Source organism: Carassius gibelio, chromosome A18, assembly GCF_023724105.1.
Source record: "Carassius gibelio isolate Cgi1373 ecotype wild population from Czech Republic chromosome A18, carGib1.2-hapl.c, whole genome shotgun sequence".
Lineage (NCBI taxonomy): Eukaryota > Metazoa > Chordata > Actinopteri > Cypriniformes > Cyprinidae > Carassius > Carassius gibelio.
The window spans coordinates 4233725-4252945 of record NC_068388.1 but is presented as its reverse complement, the minus strand read 5'-3'; the positions used below and the strand labels follow the sequence as shown (position 1 = coordinate 4252945).

Sequence of the window (19221 nt, the reverse complement as noted above, 5' to 3'; positions counted from 1 at the left end):
CCATAGTACTTCCAAGAACAGGATACTACTACTCTGGAACATGTTCAAAGTACCATAGTATTCCATTCTTCCATTCCAGTATTCCACCACTGTACCACAGAGCAGTCAAAGCTATTTTCTGTAAGAGTAATGCCATGGTAGTGGCTAATCATATTCACATACCATTGTACATGAAAGATACTGTAAGAAATTTCATGGAATCCCATGGTATTATGATTAAACAGCTTGTTTTCCATGGATGTGTTTTTATGATAATACTGTAGTGTTTTTCTAAGCCGGTTATGTGTATAGTTTTGTGACTGTGTTTTATTTATGAGCCCTTTTATTTATGGCTGCTGAGACCTGTATTGAATGAAGTCACTCGGATTCCTCTCCTCGTTCTCGTCCATCTAAAACACTCACACTGTTGTAATCTATCACATCTTCATGAAGCAGCATTCGATCGGCATTTGCTGCTTTTAAATCGTGCTATTCAAATATTTAATATATATTCTGATTAGACAGAGCTGCAGGACATCGCTGGACTCGACTGTGTTTTGGGACTCCAACAGGCCTTTTTGAATTTCTCAGCAATATTGCTCTGAATCGCATATTGTGTATTTATTGCAGGGAGATGATTGACAGGTTTTATGACAGTTTTATAATTGTCGCTTATAAAGGGAAGAAAATGTGAAACTTACTTGGATTCATTTGAAATTCAAACCTTTAGTGTTGCGTCTGATGTAAATAAGAAATACTTTGAATTCTAGCAAGGGTTGGTGAGTACTGGGTGTTTTGCAGCGCTAATCAGCACAAATCTGTCATTGGAGACGCAAAGAGTGGTTGTTTCTCACCACATTGCCTTTTATAGCAGGTGTGATTCTTATACTTGCAACACTCATCTGGAATGTACTGAATCACACCATTATGTGTAGGGTTGTCAAAAATAGTGACTTCAGTACCAGTCGGTACTGAAATTAAATAATTTGAGCGCTGAGGAGTGGATAGAAGGAAATAGAAAATAACACAGTTTGCACAGTATTAAAACCATAATGCCTATGGAGAGTCCCTGTAAACCACATCCGCGCATGTGTGTGTCGAGAGCATGTCTGTGATGCCTTAAAATGTTTCCTAGATAGGGATCTTTGTACAGTCCTAAACAGAATATTTCAAAATGGCTGAAAATTCAGCAGGATAGATCACGCTGTTTTGTAGGTTATAAAAGTGAAGTCTACTTTCTGAAGCAGTTCTTCTGTGCTGTTAACTTCACTTCAGCAAAACGAGTGGCTTTGTGTGCTAATTTGGACCTCAGGACTCTAATTTTACCAGCAGGTGAAGTACTTCTGCCGCAGAACAACACTTTAGGGCTCACTCTCTTTCTTTGTGTGGCCCTGAGGGGCGTTTGCTGTGTTCTGTCCTTATTGTCCATCTGTCAGTATTTCCTGACATCCTGGCCCACTAATAATCAGAACAACCAGTGCCTGTTTGTGTGTGTTTGTGTTTAAAACGCACAATGTGATGATACCAGCCTTCCTTGGTGTCCGGTGCTCTATAAAAGTCCCCTCTCTTTCTCTCTGGTCATTGGCTTTTGTCTGGCTGTGTCCAGCTGTGACTCCCTGAGGAGAGCGTGGTGACCAGGAGAGTGTTTAATTAATGCCGTAGTTGTGCGGTCAGCACCGGCCGCCCACTTCCTGTTCAGGGTGAGATCCGAGGACATGACACATTGTACTAAAAAATGTCGAAGGGAATTTAGAGATCACAGGTCGCCGAGTGCACAAGAGGAATCAAAGGTCAGAGGTCAAATGCAAGTGTACAGTATGATATCAAGTTAAATTTGGCCCTTGCTATGATATGAATCCTTAAGTTATAAAAAGAAAAGGTGATGTTGTCACTGAATACATCTCAAACTGTTTGCCTGTAGCACAAAGTCCTTGGCAAATATTTCAACCACCACAGTTGTTCGTGTTTAACGAGCTTGAATAATATAATAATGAATTGGGAATATTTTCTGAAAAATCTCATTTCAAAATCAAAAAGACTTTATGGTGAATACCAGAAAAAAATATCTGCCAGTGGTGTAAGAAAAATAAACAAAGAATCTTATTTGAATTGTTTTTCTTCATATCCCATTAGCAGATATTTTATAAACTCACTTAAAAAACAAACAAAAAAACATTTTAATATCATTTTGCTTCTCATAGAAATGTATCTTGATTTAAGATTGTTTTTGAGAATATATATATATTTTAATAATGTGCTGTATCTTTTTTATATAATATAATGCAGCTTTGCAGCTAAATGGAAGTATTTCTGGAAGCTAAAACCAAACATGTTTTTCAGGACTGACTCCTGTGTTCTTAAACACACACAAAAACACACACACACACACACACACACACACAATGCTAGTTTATCGGATTCATTCCTATATTTAAATGTCATCGTCAGTCCCTAAATGTTGGCCCTTTAAGCAGCTATATAATATAATATATGAGACAGCATCTTGATGAAGTCTGTCATAGACAGAGTGTTCAGAAATAATGAACAGTCTGGGAGATTGTTCTTTTGGATGTCATTGAATAAGTAAAGGTGACATGCACATTACACATTTTTGCTCAGCTCAGTAGTAGCCATTTGAAATAGCTAGTGATATTGAGAGCTGACGACAGCCATATTGGTCATATTGTTGGTTTAGAAATTCATCCTTGTGAGTGAAAAAAAAAATTCTCATTAAAGCTCTGAATATCTGATGCAGTGTTCCTAATGAATAATGCACAGTGAAAACTGTGTAAGTTTTCTTTCCTGTGAAAATATGATTATAAATGCATTCCGGTGGGCCGGTGTGACTGAAAGGTGCTCATCACTCATCATTACCCTGTCTCTTTTACCACCAGTTAAGAGGCAGAAATTTAGACCTCACCTTATTTCTGCTGTTTCATTACTTTGCCGATTTATCAGCTCTGTTTAGAGAGGAAAAAGAGAGAGGGAAGGAGAATTGAGCGATTTATTGATGGCAAAAGGGAAATCATTTTGTTTGTGCAAGGCAGGTAAATGAGGTGTCACTCTGAAAGAGCATGCTCTCAGTCTGGAGCTTTCCATGATGGATTCCTTCCTCAGGACATCCAGACCTGCCCCTCCCTCGACACCCACCTATAGACAGGAGTGCTGGGATTAGAAGAGGGAGCCTGCTGATTTCCTATTGGACGATGGGAGATTTAAGAGGCAGTGATGAGGTCATTATCATCTGTGTTACTATTTTTGTTTTTTACCTGTGACCTATTCCTTATCTACACTTATGGTCATTCTCAGTTTAAGCTTGACATTAACAGCCAGTTTGAAAACAAAGAAACAGTATTAGATGCATTTCTTAATGGGTGAATCTCACAAGTAAAAAAAAACACGTCAAGGTCACAATAAATACAGCTTATCAAATTTAAATATAATATTTCTGTATTTGATTTTTATAAGAAGTAGGATATATGAAATATAATTATGTATTATAAAATATAATAAATATGTTTTATTTCTATTAAATATTTTGCATATTAAGTAAAGTCTATTTTAGTTTAGTTTAGTTTAGTGAATTATAAAGCACATTTAAAAACAACAGATGTTGAAACCAAAGTGCTATACAGGAAAATAATTATAAATTATAATAATGACATTAAATCATACTTTATGATTTTACTTCTGTGGCATCGGTGTACATCCATACAAAAAGAAAAAAGAGTGAAAAAAAACAACAAAAAAACATTTTATTTGTTTACATTTTTTATTTCTATTATTTTCAGTGATAATTCTCATTAAATTCAATTTTTACTATTAACAGTAAAAATTAAGATAAAGCTGTGATACTGTAAAATGTGATTGTTTTTATTTAAATTAGTGTAAATCAATAATAAATAAATAATTAGTGTAAATATCTTCAAATAGCTCACACTTTTGGTTTTCACAATCAGGAATAAGAGTACAGTTTATTGATCAATGTATTTATTTATTTGGATTACATTAATCTGAATTTGAGGTAGAAGTATTATATTTGGTGTGAAAAATGTCAATGCGAATCAGCTTAATGACTCATTAACTTATTAACATTAGACTTATATATCTATTCTGTATATTGTATTTATCAGTACAATATGTTTTTGTATGTTTGTTAGTTTTTTTTGGTTTTGGTGTGAAATATGTCCTTTCTTGACAAGTTTCAAGTGATTCACCCAGGTCCCCGTCTGATAGAATGACTGTCTTTCTCATTGCAAAATATTCTGAAAGTATTAAAAGTGAAAAAATGACAGGAAGGAATTGAGAGAGGGAGAAGAGAAAGAGTCATTTTTTGTAGATAGTGGTGTCTTCTAAATTGCTGGGAGGATAGGATGACCCAGTAAACGCATACAAACACACACATTTATGCTCTTTCTGAGGAAAGGCTTCACACCAACTCAATTACACTCAATTAACCCCTAAAAGAGGCGAAGTGAGAGAGATTCAGAAAGAAGAATGAAAGAGATGATGAAAGAGAACGAGACATAGCTCATTTCAATCTTTCATCCTAGTCTGTCCTCAAAGACTATTTTGTGCACTTATGCAAATAACCGTTTGTGAGATAATGACTGATTCTGATGCTTTATTCTGTTATTACAAAGAATTTGAGTCTCTAATTGTGGCTGGACTGGTTGGTCTTGGCATCATTTTCTCAGAGCTCGAAGGGTCATTTATTACAGATTATGTCTTTTATTTTTATCCCTATTGTTAAGTGAAGATGAAAGCTGTTTAAAAATTGTTAAAAAATTTCTATAAAAACCTAGTTTGATAGCAGCACGATACAGCTGCTAAAAAAGCTAGTCACATTGAATATATTTTTGTGATTTAAAAGTGCCAATGACATTGATTTTTCTTAATAACCTTAGTTGTAAAATATGCTAAATAAGCCATCACAACAAATGCACAAATATGTTTCCCTCAAGTACTGCAAAATATTTCACATGGATTATTTTTTAAAGTAGTCTCTGTAGCTTGAGAATAGTATTCTATAACACAAATTTATATTCTAAAATTATAAATATATAATACTTTATTTTAAATATTCAGTTTTGTAATTGTAGTTATTTTTAGAAATTGTATGTGCTTGAACACTATAATTTTTTTTCATGTTCAGTTATAGATTTATCTTTCTTTTGAAATATAGTTACATTTGGAAATTTAGTTCTGATGTAATTTACTTAGTTTCTAGTTTTTTAAATATTGATATTTCTATAGGTTAAGTTTACATATCCATCTAATATTTATGTATTATTTCAGCCTTATTTCAAACAAAGAAAATGAGTTTTTATGAATAGTTTGAGTTAACAAAAAAAAAAAAAGAAATATATATATATATAATTTTGTACAAAGTGCACTCTCAGGAAAAAAAGGTACAAAAGCTGTGACTGGGGTGGTACCTTTTCAAAAGGTGCACCTTTGTACCTTTTAGGCACTAATATGTACACTTTAGGTACTCATACGTATGTATCTTTAAGGTACCAATATGGACCCTTTAGGTACAAAGTTGTGCCTTTTGAAAAGGTACTGCCCCAATGACAGCTTTTGTACCTTTTTTCTGAGAGTGTGGAGAAAGTTGAGATGCTTCTGTCTGTGGCCCAGATACCACACGTATGACATGTGAGTTTGTTGAGTTGTTCACTGCATGATGACAGCATGGAGACTTTAGTCTGTGACTTTTGATCAAGCTGCTGTTTCCTAAAGAGAGAGAAAGAATCGTGAGAGACTGCGGAAAAGAGCCTCTGATTCATTGTTGACGCGAGCACCCGGTGAATCAAGACAGTTGCTTTCAATTTATCTCTCCGTGATGGCAGTTGCCAGGGTTACCGAAGTATAGTTGGTGTCCAAGGAGGCAGCCGAGAGGATGCTCAGGAGAGGTATAGTGCCAGTAAATCACTTTGTCACACCCTTCAACAGGACACTGTATGCCTGGTGGGTTTAGTGTGGTCGATTAGGGCAAGGTTGTTGTTGATGTGTGTGGGGTTCTGCGGGTTACATTTGTCTGTATTTGTGAGTTTATACGTAAAGGTGCATGTCGAGAAGTTTGAAGGAGCTCAGACCTTCATTTATGACCATAACAGGAGTTTTTTTTAATGTTTTAATCTAACATTTTAGCCATCATAGACATATTTAAATGTCTGAATTAAATGTAAGTTTGAACATTCAAATTAAATGTTTTTAAAATGTAATGCATTTTTTGTATCATATGCATTATCTAATTGCATACTTTTAAATCCAACCTGTTTGGGCATTATTATAATGCAATATTAAAAAAGTCTCATTAGTTAACTTAAATCAATGCATTAATATTAACTAACAGTATTTGTTAATCTTTGTTAACACTAGTTACTAAAAATACAACTGTTCATTGTTAGTTCATGTTAGTTCAGGTCTATTAATTCTAACATATACAACTTTGCTAAGATTAATAAATGTGACCCTGGACTACAAAACCAGTCATAATTAGCACAAGTAAATTTGTAGCAATAGCCAAAAGTACACTGTATGGGTCATAGTTATACTTTTTTTATGCCAAAAATCATTAGGATATTAAGGAAAGATCATGTTCCATGGAGATATTTTGCAATAAATTTCCTACCGTAAATATATCAAAAATGTATTATCATTAGTAATATGCATTGCTAAGCACTTCATTTGGACAACTTTAAAGGCGATTTTATTTCGATTTTTTTGCACCCTCAGATTCCAAATTTCAGCCAAATATTGTTGTATCCTAAAAAAGCTTACATCGATGGAAAGCTTATTTATTCAGATGATGTATAAGTCTCAGTTTTTAAAAAAAATGACTCTTATGAATGATTTTGTGGTACAGGCTCAAAAGTTCTATCTAAGAATCATGTGTTTGGTTGTTGAGATTAAATGCTTTCAGACTGAATGATTGAATCAAATATTTTTGGGTTTCATAGGTACACCTGAATGTTTGAGTGAACACATTTAAATCAGACATTTTTGGACATCATACACGTTCAAATCATTTATGAAATTCTAGTGAATCAAGCACAGTTAGACTGAATGTTCAAACTGTCACTAGATTTTGAGTTTTGAAACACAGCACATGTCTTTGTGGATTCACACAGCCTATGAAACTTCCTCATGAATGGGAAGAGTCAGATCGGCCTGAGATCAGACAGAGAGGAGTGCGACGTTAATGTCATCTACAGGCTGCCGTTCCTCAGGCGCCGCTGCACTGCTTCAAATCTATCGTCATACAAATGTCCTAAATAAAAAGAACACTTGTCAGAGGCTGTGTATGTCTGTTTTTATGATGATTGATGTGTGTGAAATATGGTATTACTGCAGATCCCGCCGTTGATTCTCAGTGTTGTTTATTACAGGCTTGTGGCGGCTCTGTCTGATCAGTACTGAGTCAGAGGAAACTGTGACGACAGGACTCCATACCTCTCTGTCTCTCATCCATTCTCTCACTTCTTACAGCCTCTGTCCATCTTTTCTTCTTTGCTTTACGTACCTTTTCTTTTCCTCTCTCGGTTTCTTATCATCTCTCTGCCCTTCAGTTCCTCTCTCTTTCTTGTTACTCTGCATTTACATGCTGCAGTCACTCTAGCCTCATACCGCTGCAGTAATTGGAAAGCCGTCACTGAGCTCGATGAGCGAGGGATAGATGGAGAGAGAGAGATAGCTGGAAAGAGTGCGTGAACATGCATGTGTGTTCGGACTGACTGATTTTGAACGTAAAGGCACAAGTTTAAGGGTTACACTTTACAATAAGTTTCCAGATTTGTTAACTTTATTTAACATAAACTAACAATAAAAAAATACTTAATAAAGCATTTATCAATCTTAGCTTGATTCCAGCATTTACTCATACATTATTAAAATCAAAAGTTGTATCTATTATTATTTAATGGACCCGAGGTAACATGGACTAACAATGAACAGCTGTATTTGTATTAACTAATGTTAACAAAGATTAAGAAATACTGTAACAGTGCACTGTGCATTGTTAGTTAATGTTAGTTAATGCTTTAAATAAACAAATGGAACATTTTGGTAAAGTATCCACGGTTTTAGAATTTCCTTGTTCATGCTGGAAGATATCAACTTCCTTTGGAGATATATATATATATATATACATGTAATATTCCCAGTAAAGTCTGCTAGATTATCAGAGTATGCATTCTCCACAAATTTGAATCAATGCCTGTTTGTTTGATTTACCTCATTTGCATAACACCTTAAGTGAATCAGGGACTAAAACTGTACAAATAAACAATGCATAACAAGTGTGATTCATTATCAGTGAATCCACCCCAAAATATTTGAGCAGAATTCAAATGGTGGGGGGGGGGGGTTTTGCTGTGTGTGTTTTGCTGTAATTCTTGTTTCGTTCCTGACTGGTCTGAAAACAAAATGTGTGTGCGTGTGGAATGAATGGGTGAACGATTTTTGATGAATGAGAGAGACAGGGCTAAAGCCATTGTACCTGCAGCTGTATTAACATTCAGAAGCTGTCTTACTGAAAGAGAGAGAGAGAGAGAGAGGGAGACAGGGAGGGCAGAGAGACATTGGAGGGAGTGAGGGAGGGAGAGGAGGACTTGGAAGGCAGGGAGAGGGAGAGAGGGGAATAGGAGGGGCTGTTGATTACAGCACTGGGAGAATGTGTGTGTGTTTGTGGGTGCAGGGCTGTTTTAGGGGGGTGAGGTGAGTCGTGCTCAACCCCCCCGCACACTAATCAATCCGGACCCCTGGTGTTGTCGTCGGCAACCATCTGCGTACAGATAGAATGTTCAGGGTGGGAGCGCGCCAGCCCAGCCACGGGAAAACGGCACAGCCGCGTCACAGCGTGTGTGCGAGTGTGTGTGTGAGAGCCACGGGGAGTGAACATGCCCCACTCGCGGCGAGTGCAGCCCGAGCGCTCGCCACCGTTCGCGACAGGCAGCCGTTAGCAGGAGCGAGGGGGAGGGCGGGAAGTGCTCAGAGGGAGGAGAGGTGGAAGAAAGGAGGAGAGAGGAGCAGAGGAGGAGAAGAGGGATAGGAAGAGAGGGAGTGAGCTGCTTTCACCTGACGGCCCTGGCCGGTTCGGGAATATCGAGAAGGGGACCCGCGCATGCACGCACGCTGCCGCCTTCTCGCGGGACCATGTCGTTGACCACTGGATTTGGCTACCAGTTGCCGGGCATTACCACCGTAACCTATGTTTTTGTTTACAGCCCGGGGACAGTCCAACGGGACCCCAGCCCTCCTCCCGCGGGGCCCTCACACACACTCTCAGGAGCCCGGGGCCCTAAACGGAAACTCTACAGCGCCGTGCCGGGGCGCACCTTCATCGTGGTCAAACCGTACACACCACAGGGAGAGGGAGAGATCCAGCTGAACCGCGGAGAGAGGGTCAAAGGTGAGTGCCCTTTCCCTGCTAATCACTTTGCACCTGACAGCTGTCAGTCATCTGGAGAAGGGGCGGGGTTAGGCCAAGTATGCTCTGTGATGCAACAGTCATGGTTTGTGCATTGCAATGTGTCTCTCTTGCTAATGTGGTTGATTTGTTGGTTCTTTATCATTTTTATCAGGCTGTTCGGGAAGACTTGTGACTTTATTTTCCAAAAAAAATTTGCTTTTCAAATAATTGTCCATTGGCCCCAAAAAAAAAAAAAAGAAAAAAAAAAATGCTGTTTGATTTATTTGAGTTCAACTCAGTTTATTTTTAGAAACTAAAACAGGGAAATATTGGTTATATGTCGACATCAACATACATAATACACAATATTCTGACTGAGCACCCAGTATGCTTATATATAATCTGTTGCATACAGTTAAATATAAACAGAATATGATTTGAGACAGCCTGTAGAACTAGATCTGCTGGCTAAGTTATGAACAGGACTGAGACTTGGATCCACAGTGACCTACAGATTGTCTGTTTTGCAAGATGCACACGATTTCCCATCTTTTTACATGTCATCTGCACTGGTATGTCTCAGAACAGGGAGACGAAGGTTGTCGTCTGTCAAACACTGCTCTCTGGAGACCGTCTCGCAAATCACACACACACAGGCACACCGGCTTGCTCACTAGCTTACGTGCTCTAGCTAGGGAATCTTGATCCAGAGGAGCTTCAACTCATGTATTCATGTCTTTATGTTGTGTATATGCATTGTTACTAAAATATGTGGTTGTAACTCAAACTCATGTTTGAAACTCTGTGTGAATGAATGCTGTAGAAGTGTGTGTGTGTATGTGTATGTGCTCATGGCTTAGGTTCATGGCTTATGTCTTGTTCTGTTCTTGTCTCCATTCATGCCTCAAACCAGACTACCACTCAAACGCAGTGGAAGGTAAAGAACTCTGCATCAATCCAACAGCCTCCAAGTGTGTATGAGTGTGTGTGTCCCGTTCACAGCCCCCTACAGTGGTGTTTTTATCCTTCAGTAACTCTTTCTTTCCACTGTGCTCTACCTGCATGCTCACACACCTGTACCCAACACCCCGAACACATACATGGCAATGTGACTGTGTTTCCTTCCTCCCGTTGTACGGATAAATATTGAACATATTTTGATATTTTGATCACATTTAATGCTTAAAGCATTTTAATATAGTCAAATTTCCTCCACTTGTACCCAGAGTCTGTTATTGCTCCGAGGTTGCTCAAGAGTAGCTCAGAGAACTCAGTGGCGCTTCAAGTGTTAACTTTGTCTCAGATGTTTCTACTAAAATTGCTTCTGAGAAATCCAAATAGACATGCATTACAAAATTATTTGTATGTAGTACGAGTAAAGAGTTATATAATTATGCTACTGGAAAAGCTCAGATCATTTGGTTTTGAAAGAATTTGAATGTGATTATTAATGCTCAGATGCTGCCTTTTATTGCTTAATAAATGTCCTAGTTATGCTGCATTTAGATATTAGCTTTGTCTTAGATTTTTCCCTATAAAATTCCTTGTGAGAAATACAGATAGAGATGAGATGTTGTATATTTATTCCGCTGGCAGAACTCCGATCATTTGGTCTTGAAGAATTTTAATGGATATAATAATATTAATAATTATTATTATTTTTATCATTATTAATAATGCTCTTTTGCATTAATTAAACTGTCTGAAGGTCCTAGTTATGCCACATTTAAGTATTAATTTTGTCTAAAAATGGAAACAATTAAGTCAAAAGTTTACATACAGTAACAGAACAAAACTATAAAATTCATGTGGATTGAATAATTCATTTGATTTGATTTTGGGTGGATTTGATTAGAAATGTTTGAGATCATATTGAGATCTTTGGGATCTTGAAAATATTAGCTTAGTTTGTGATACTGCTGTGATCTTTTCTGAATGTCTTGAGGAAGCGTTACTATCTCTTTCTTCTACTAAAAAAAATTAGCAGACGTCTCAATTTACTTTCTGTTTAATGTCATTGCTGTCTGGGAGAAATATCTGAGATATCATAAAGATCTTATTTGTAATTGAACTGTCCTATGGGGCATGTCATCTTTTAGTCAAGAATAGCTGCACGTATGCTTCACCTTCCGAAAACGACATCCTGGCTCACATTCCTGTGCTGGGCAGCAGGTGCATTAGTGTCCGTGAAGTGCCAGGATGCCCATGCTGGTGGAGATGGAGTTGCCACTATAATCTGATGGCACCATGATCATGCTGCTTGTGCCAGCTCAGAAACTGCCAGGACAAACCATATGCAGGACCCACAACACATCTCTGACGTAACAGCACCATATGTCAAAAAACATTCATATTTCCTGTGTACTTTCTGTTCTTGTGGCACCTTTGCAGCCTTACAAAGAGACTAGCGAGCAACCAGCAGTCTCTCTTTGACTCCCAGCTCCTGATATATTCATGATGTCTCACTGATGTTCATTAATGTAGGAGTCACTGCTGGCAAAACAACATCTCGTTTTCAGATTCAGCAAAGCTATCTATGCAGTGAATCTCATTCGTTAACCTTTAGGTTTATATAAAATGTATTTTTATAAATATGTATATATATATAATATATTATTCAATTATTTATGTTAAGTTATCACATTATACATTTGAAATGTATTTATTTTTGTACATTATTTTTTTAGATACACTACCAGTTTTTTTTTTTTTAAATAAGTTTCATATGGTCATCATGACTGCATTTATTTAATCAAATTTCATAGTAATATTGTGAAATAATATTAAAATGTATAATAATTGTTTTCCATTTAAATATATTTTAAAATGTAATTTATTCATGTTATTGCAAAGTTTAATTTCCTGCAGCCATTTTTTCAGTCTTCAGTTTCACATTTTCATCAGTTTAATGCATCCTTGCTAAATAAAATGATCAATTTCTTTAAAAAAGAAAATGTTACTGACCCCTAACTTTTGAATAGTAATTTATAATGCAGGGTGCATCTCAAACAACTGAACTATACTGAGAGATGCCTGCTATTTTTACTCTATGCATGGAAATTTAATTCAACTCAAAATGAAATTTTACATATTTTTTTGTCTGTAATTATCTGCATAAATGCTTAAAACATTTTGTCTAGAATATAGCAAAATTTCACTTACTGAAATAATTTATTAAAAATATTGAACCTGTACATAATATGTTGTAATATTTCAATATTTGAAATAATATTTATTGTGCAAAAAATAAAAACTTACATGGACATGGTGGCTGTGTATTATGGTAATTAATAACTGCAGGCACATTTTTCCTCATCTAGAATAATCCAGAGATTTTGTGTAATCACCCCAATCGCATTAGTTCACCTTTGGAGACTCTCACTCCCTGATAAAATCACATTTGGGTGCACAAATGCCTACTAGACCTTGAGGACTGAATAAACCCACTCGTGACCTGAAGTTGATAACCTTTAGCGTGCTCATGTGAGAATGTTTTCATGGTCCTTTGCCTCATACAGATGTGAAATACATTTAAACTGTGTGGTTTCAGTTCATTGGAGCTTACTAACTTCAGCCTTGCTTTGAGAAGAGGGCTGGAAATGTATCCCGCTCACAGGGCTCTGGCCTGCTACTGAGGGATGATATTTTTAGTGTAGCATTTTTAGGGCAGATTGAGGGTAAAGTCACATCTCAAGTGACTGATACATTTTTATAAAACCAAAGGTTACAGCATATGTTTTTACCCAACAGCTTGTGGTGCTGAGCTAAGTTACATTATAAACGATCTAAAAACAGGTTGCATGATATTCACTGATATATGCTTTGAAATTATTACATAATTTTAGTATGACCATTGAACCAGAGCATTTGATATCCTTCTGATTACTCCATAATCAAGTTCAATACAAGAGTTAAGAACCAATCTATAATTACTCAGTCATCATAAACATTAGACATCAAATTTGGAAGCACCAGCCAAGGACTTCCAGAATCAATTCTGAGGAGTATAACTGACATTCCCAATAAGCTCTTGTCTTTCTGCTCGTTTAAAGAGACAGTTCGTCTAACACTTTATCTCTTTCTGCCTCTCTTACAATGCTGTTTATCTGTGTCTCCTTCAGTCTCCATTTTCTGTCTTTACTTTGACTTTTCTTTTCTTATCTCTCATTCCTTTTTCTGACAGAAGAGAATGTTTATCCTCTTCACAACTCTATGAATAGCTACAGTATATGAGTAAACTCAGTAGATATTGATAGTACAGTCATAGTTATCTTTAGAGCATAATACACTGGTAAAATCAGCACTGTAGACCCACAAATGCACACTTTGTCTTGTTGTAGAGCTCTGATGTACTGTATGTGTGTCATCTCTCCCTCTGGCAGAGTCTATGAAAGAAAGTGAAGAGGAAGGTAAATTCATTAGTGTAGAGCTCTGTGCACTGTGCGGCTCCTGCTGGGCTCTCTGTAGACTGCTTTAGGTCAGACAGAACCAGTTTGAGACTGCAGACCACCATAGAATGAAGCTCCCTGGAGATCCAGTGCAGTAGGTTCCTAGGCTTTAGTGAAAAAGGATGGAATGATGGATGAGGTTTGTAACAGTATGGGCCTCTGTGCGCGCACTGGTATGGGTGGTTTTTGAGGACACAAATTTGTATAATGACATTGGTATGACACAGGTATAACAATATGATGTTTTTTTTTTTTTTTTTTTTTTTGAAGAAAAATCCCTGTAATTCAAAAGGCTTAAAAAAACTTTAGGTAAAAGAAAATACCGTTTGTACAGTATAAAAGGGTACAGTACATTTTAGGAAGCTTACCATTATATGAAGGAAAACGACTTCATAAAGGCATTGACTTCTGTAATATTTCATATGTAAAAATCAAACAATCAGGGTCCTGGTTTGGGCAAGGTTAGTCTGTAGTAATTATATTTGGCTAAATTAATATGGCAGATTGTTTGTCCCTAACAGGCTCAGCTTTAGAACCAGCAGAATAACCAATAGTTATATTAAATTTTCTTTGAAGATTTAAATAAGTAATTTTTTTATTTCATTTTGACCATGATATTTTGTTGGCCGTTGTAATGGTGTGTAAATATGGTTATATTTTTTAATTTTCTGTTTTATATCCCAGTGCTGTTTAAATTCATTTCATTCATTCATTTCATTTTTGCCTTTTTCCTTTATTGTCATCAGCAGAATCTCCCTATGTAGACCATTATGTAGAGCATGAAATTAAGGAGGAGGATGACCATGGTTCTATGGATGATAAAGGTAATTTTACCCATGTTGCTCAGCTGCATTTTCTTAGAAACAGTAGGTAGAGAAGTACGCTGTAGGTGTACTGTAGATTACAATAGATTTGCTTCTGTTTTCATATCTGTGATGTTTAATATTTCTCCATCTCTTAATGCTGTCCTGCATGATCTTGAATGCATTCCCTGCTCACTTCATTCCATTGACATCCAGGTAATATTAAAGGTTGTATCCTGTTAAACTCAATCAGAATGTCAACATCAATTTGTTGGCACTCGAGAGCGAGCAGATAAACATGGTCGCTGGTCTTACAGGTTTTGTTGTTTAACATTAGTGGGGTTTGATGCATGCGATAGTCTTACAGCGTAACGGAAACGTGTCTGTCGCACACATCAGGTTGTTAATATTCTATGAGCATTGGGAGTGTCCCACAGCCATTAATCATGTTTGTGAATGTCTAATCTGGCTGTTATTTGCAGCAATTCCATTTTCATGCCTGTCTTAAAGATTAATAAGGAGAGGTGTACGAGACAAGAGCCTGCTGGGAAAACATGAGCTCACATTGATAATCTACTTTGTGACAGAGTCATGGCTGGTTCAATCAGGACCACGTGACAGTATCGTTTTAGAGTTCAAAGTCTCAAGGGCAGTTTGAGTTACACATCTTCACCTGAGTGGGAGCAAAGCTGTCAAGTTTCTTTTTAAATTGGCCTTTATCGAAGGAATGGATAAAGAAAGCCTTCCAAAGGACCATAGCAACCCTTCAGATTCTGTAGAACATAATTAATGAAATATTTAATGGCTACAGCGCTTGTTTACATATCAAATTGCACACTTACAAAGGTTTGACACTTTTAAACTATTTTAAATCAGAAACATAGGAAGTCTTTGTAATAATTACAAAGAAACAGTAAATACACATTGACTTAAACATCCATTTTTGAAGTAGAAAGACTGAAATAGTATTTCATTAAAAACCTACTAAAATAATTTTATTTAAAAATTTGAAAAGAAATTATAATTTTAAAGTGTATATCTTCGGAGCTGGCAACAGCAAAGTCATGTGTTTGTATTTCAAGGAATGCATGAACTCATAAAATGTATTAAATGCAATAATGCCAAATGTAATATAATTGTTTATACCTGTAGATACAGAATTAAAAAAAAATCCATTTATTTATTTATTAGATTATTGATTCATTATTATTGAAGATAAAAAAAATTCCCAAGACAAACATTTGATCTTTAGAATTTTCTGATGATTCATTCACCATAGGACCAATAATGTAAATATGGATTTCAAGACTTTAATGATTGTCTTTACTCACACTGAGCATGGAAAAACCTCTTTAAACAAAACAATTCAAATAGAAATTGCATTCATAGATGGGCCACCAGTGTTTGATTAGCTCCTCTAACATTTTCTCGTGTGCTTGTCCACCTCATTAAAGATTTCCCATCGGCCAACAGTAAAACTGTAATTCTTTTAGTCAATTAACTTTAATTGTGCTTCTCCGCTAGTTTTGAGGTGGTGTTGCCATGTGGACAGTTTCCCCGAAAGAGTTCTATTACTTTTTAAAGCAGCTTAATAGAATTGGTATTTGAAGATGACACTTGTTCCTAGTATTTGTCAAGAAGTTTGTGTTGCTGTGTTTAAAGTGAACATTTGTAAACAGCCATTCGTCCTGGCAGCCCGCGGGCAAGATCTAGCACTCTCCGTGCCAGGAGCACAATCTCTTGCTTTTCGCAGTTGGTACGCAACTGTGTCGAAGGCAGCTGCAGTTATTCAGGAAACAAGAGCACATCTGGCTGTCTCTTAGCAACAGGTGTCTGTGCTTCACTATGATATGTGTGCTTGCCAAATGATGTGGCGTTTCAGTGTCAGAGTTTAACTCTCAGTGATATGAAAATATTTGTGTTCGCTCGAACTCTGCCAAGTCGTGTGGTGTAGACACAATGACCTAAATAAATACCCACAATGCACTGACGCTCTGGGCGATGCATGTTCGACACAGTGTAATCGCTCTCAAATGTGCCAGATGTATAAAATATTCTTTCCCATGCATGCAATGTATGCATAAAAATATGACCCAGTTCTGCATCCAAAAGCAGTCAGGAAAGGATCCCGCCATCTGAAATGTGATTTAAAGTGTACATAAATACAGATGTTTGCAAGTTGGACTAGTCTTTTGCAAGGTCATGTCGCAGATCAAGCGGCAATTTTGGATTTATGTTTGTCCGTCTTTGTTTTTTTGTAGATGTTTTATGGTGTTTGACATTGTAATGGATGACGGTTTTGATGTAGGTTCCTTTTGTCCCGTTGCAGCTTTAGGGAGCCCATCTCATCCTGCTTATGGCAGTAAGAGGCGTTCTGCTGACTCATGCCTGTGTATCAAAGGCTCTATGCATTTGTGCTGACTCACTCACAACTTTTATTAAGGTGACAGAGTAGAACATATGTTGCTTTATGGTGTAGATACACTGAGTCTGAACATCTGCACTTACACACTCACTCAAAGCTTTAGGCTATGTACTAGTCTACTAATTGTGCAGCTTCACAAGGTATTTGGCCTTTGTAACTAAGATTTCAAAATATACATATGTACTGTATATGCTGACATAAAATTGAGTAAAGGCATGTGTATATAGATTGATCTAGATCTAGATATAAAAATATTTTTCAGCTTTAGTATATGCCCCTGATACAGTGTTTTCTGTCAGACTAAGAGATGATGCAATAAAGTCTGATGAAGCATACAGTGTGTGTGTGTGTGTGTGTACTTGTTTTTCTATTCTGGTGGGGACTTAAACCTGAATACACACAGACTCATGGGGACTCGTGTCACGGTGGGGACCTAAATTGAGGTCCCCACGGGTAAACAAGCTAATAAATTACACAGAATGAAGTTTCTTGAAAATCTAAAAATGCAGAAAGTTTCCTGTGAGGGTTAGGTTTAGGGGTAGGGTTGGTGTAGGGCGATAGAAAATACGGTCTGTACAATATAAAAACCATTACACCTATGGAGAGTCCCCACAAGGATAGCTGACCAGACATGACATGTGTGTGCTTGTCCTTCTGCCATTTTGAAATATATATTTAGCCTTCTAAGTCAATTAAATTGAAGCTCCATAACAAACAGACACACATTTGTGTGTTCTTCCCACAATACCAATAAAATGTGTGAATATCTCTTGAGTTGTTTATTCATTGTTTTCTTAGTATGACTAACAGCAAGCTCTAAACTGATTGGCTGGCTTTCTGTAGTTTCTGAATGCACACGGTTTTATCCATCTGACTTTTGTTTGAGACACTTAGTAGAAAGAATCCAGGGTATCTTTAAACGCACCTGGATACTCCTCTGCTTTGTATTTTAAACTGCGATTGGATTACATCATGGAAATGTCGGCCTCCTGTCTAAGTGGGTGATTCTTGGCCAGAATAAGCTGCACTTTGAACTGCATTTGTTTCATATGATCAGAACTTTGGCTATGAGAGTTACTATAAGGAAGTACATGGTAGTTATCTCTGAAAATCATTTCAAATGTCAGTTTTTATATCTGAGACACTGATCAGTGCTGGTGTATGTTGTGTTAAGTCTGCTTATAATGAGTCAACGTTTCACTTAAATCAGCTTGTGCGTGTTTGCATGTGATATCTTTGATCCCAAGGTTAATGCGCCACTGACTTTTTTTTGTGACTTTTCTGTCACAGCTGACCACCTGTATTCTTTCTCTGTCACCTTTACCTTACCCCAAACTTTTGCCCCCCACCATCCAAACCACCTGTCTTGGCTAACACACAATAGCCTTCTGATTATAGCATGTTGTATATGCACTCTGTCCTCTATGATTCTATGATTCACTCACACTTTGAGGGTGTGTAATTAGAGATTTTATCTTGTGAAAATCATCTAGTGTTTTTTAAAGACCTCTATTTAAAGAAATCTTAAAATAAATAATAATAAAAAAACAAACAAAAAAAACAGTTTTTCAAATTTCTGTTTTTCTTTTTTGGAATATAAGCATTCAATTTAGCATGTAGACAAACATTAATATTCATAATTAAAGGCTGCAAAAAGAGATTATTCTAAATGTACATGCTTGTGACATACATAAATTAAAAACTATTGTATTTATACTGTATAATGTATTGATTTATTTTTGTCTAAATTAGTTTATTTTGTGTAAACATTTATTTATCCATTCATTCATACATTAAAATACATTTTGTACCATAAAATAATTGACTTACCTTATACGGCTTTATTTATTTATTTATTTGTTTGTTTGTTTGTTTGTTTGTTTTTCTGTAACTTAACAATAATTAGGTTAAATTTTATTTAATTTTGTTTGAATTTATTTTAAATTTTGTTTTATAATTTATAATATTTATTTATTTATTATTTATTTATAAAAAAAATTAAGTCCCATCTAAAAAATTTCTCAGTGAATATACTTGGAAAATTCATTGGAAAATATCCCATTGTGGATGTAAAACTGATTGTAAACAGTCGACTTGTTGACTTTTAAGATGCAGCTGCATATTTAGTTGGAAAATGTAGAAAACTGTCAA

At 36.3% G+C, this 19221-nt stretch overlaps 1 protein-coding gene across 1 annotated transcript in view; it reads left to right on the top strand.

Moving 5' to 3' along the window:
* Positions 1–19221, top strand: part of LOC127934552 (SH3 and multiple ankyrin repeat domains protein 3) — a 144154-nt gene that overhangs the window by 73246 nt on the left and 51687 nt on the right. Inside the window, exon 11 of the mRNA XM_052532012.1 lies at positions 9210–9394. Coding sequence (XP_052387972.1) covers positions 9210–9394 — 185 coding nt within the window. The remainder of the gene's footprint in view (positions 1–9209; positions 9395–19221) is intronic.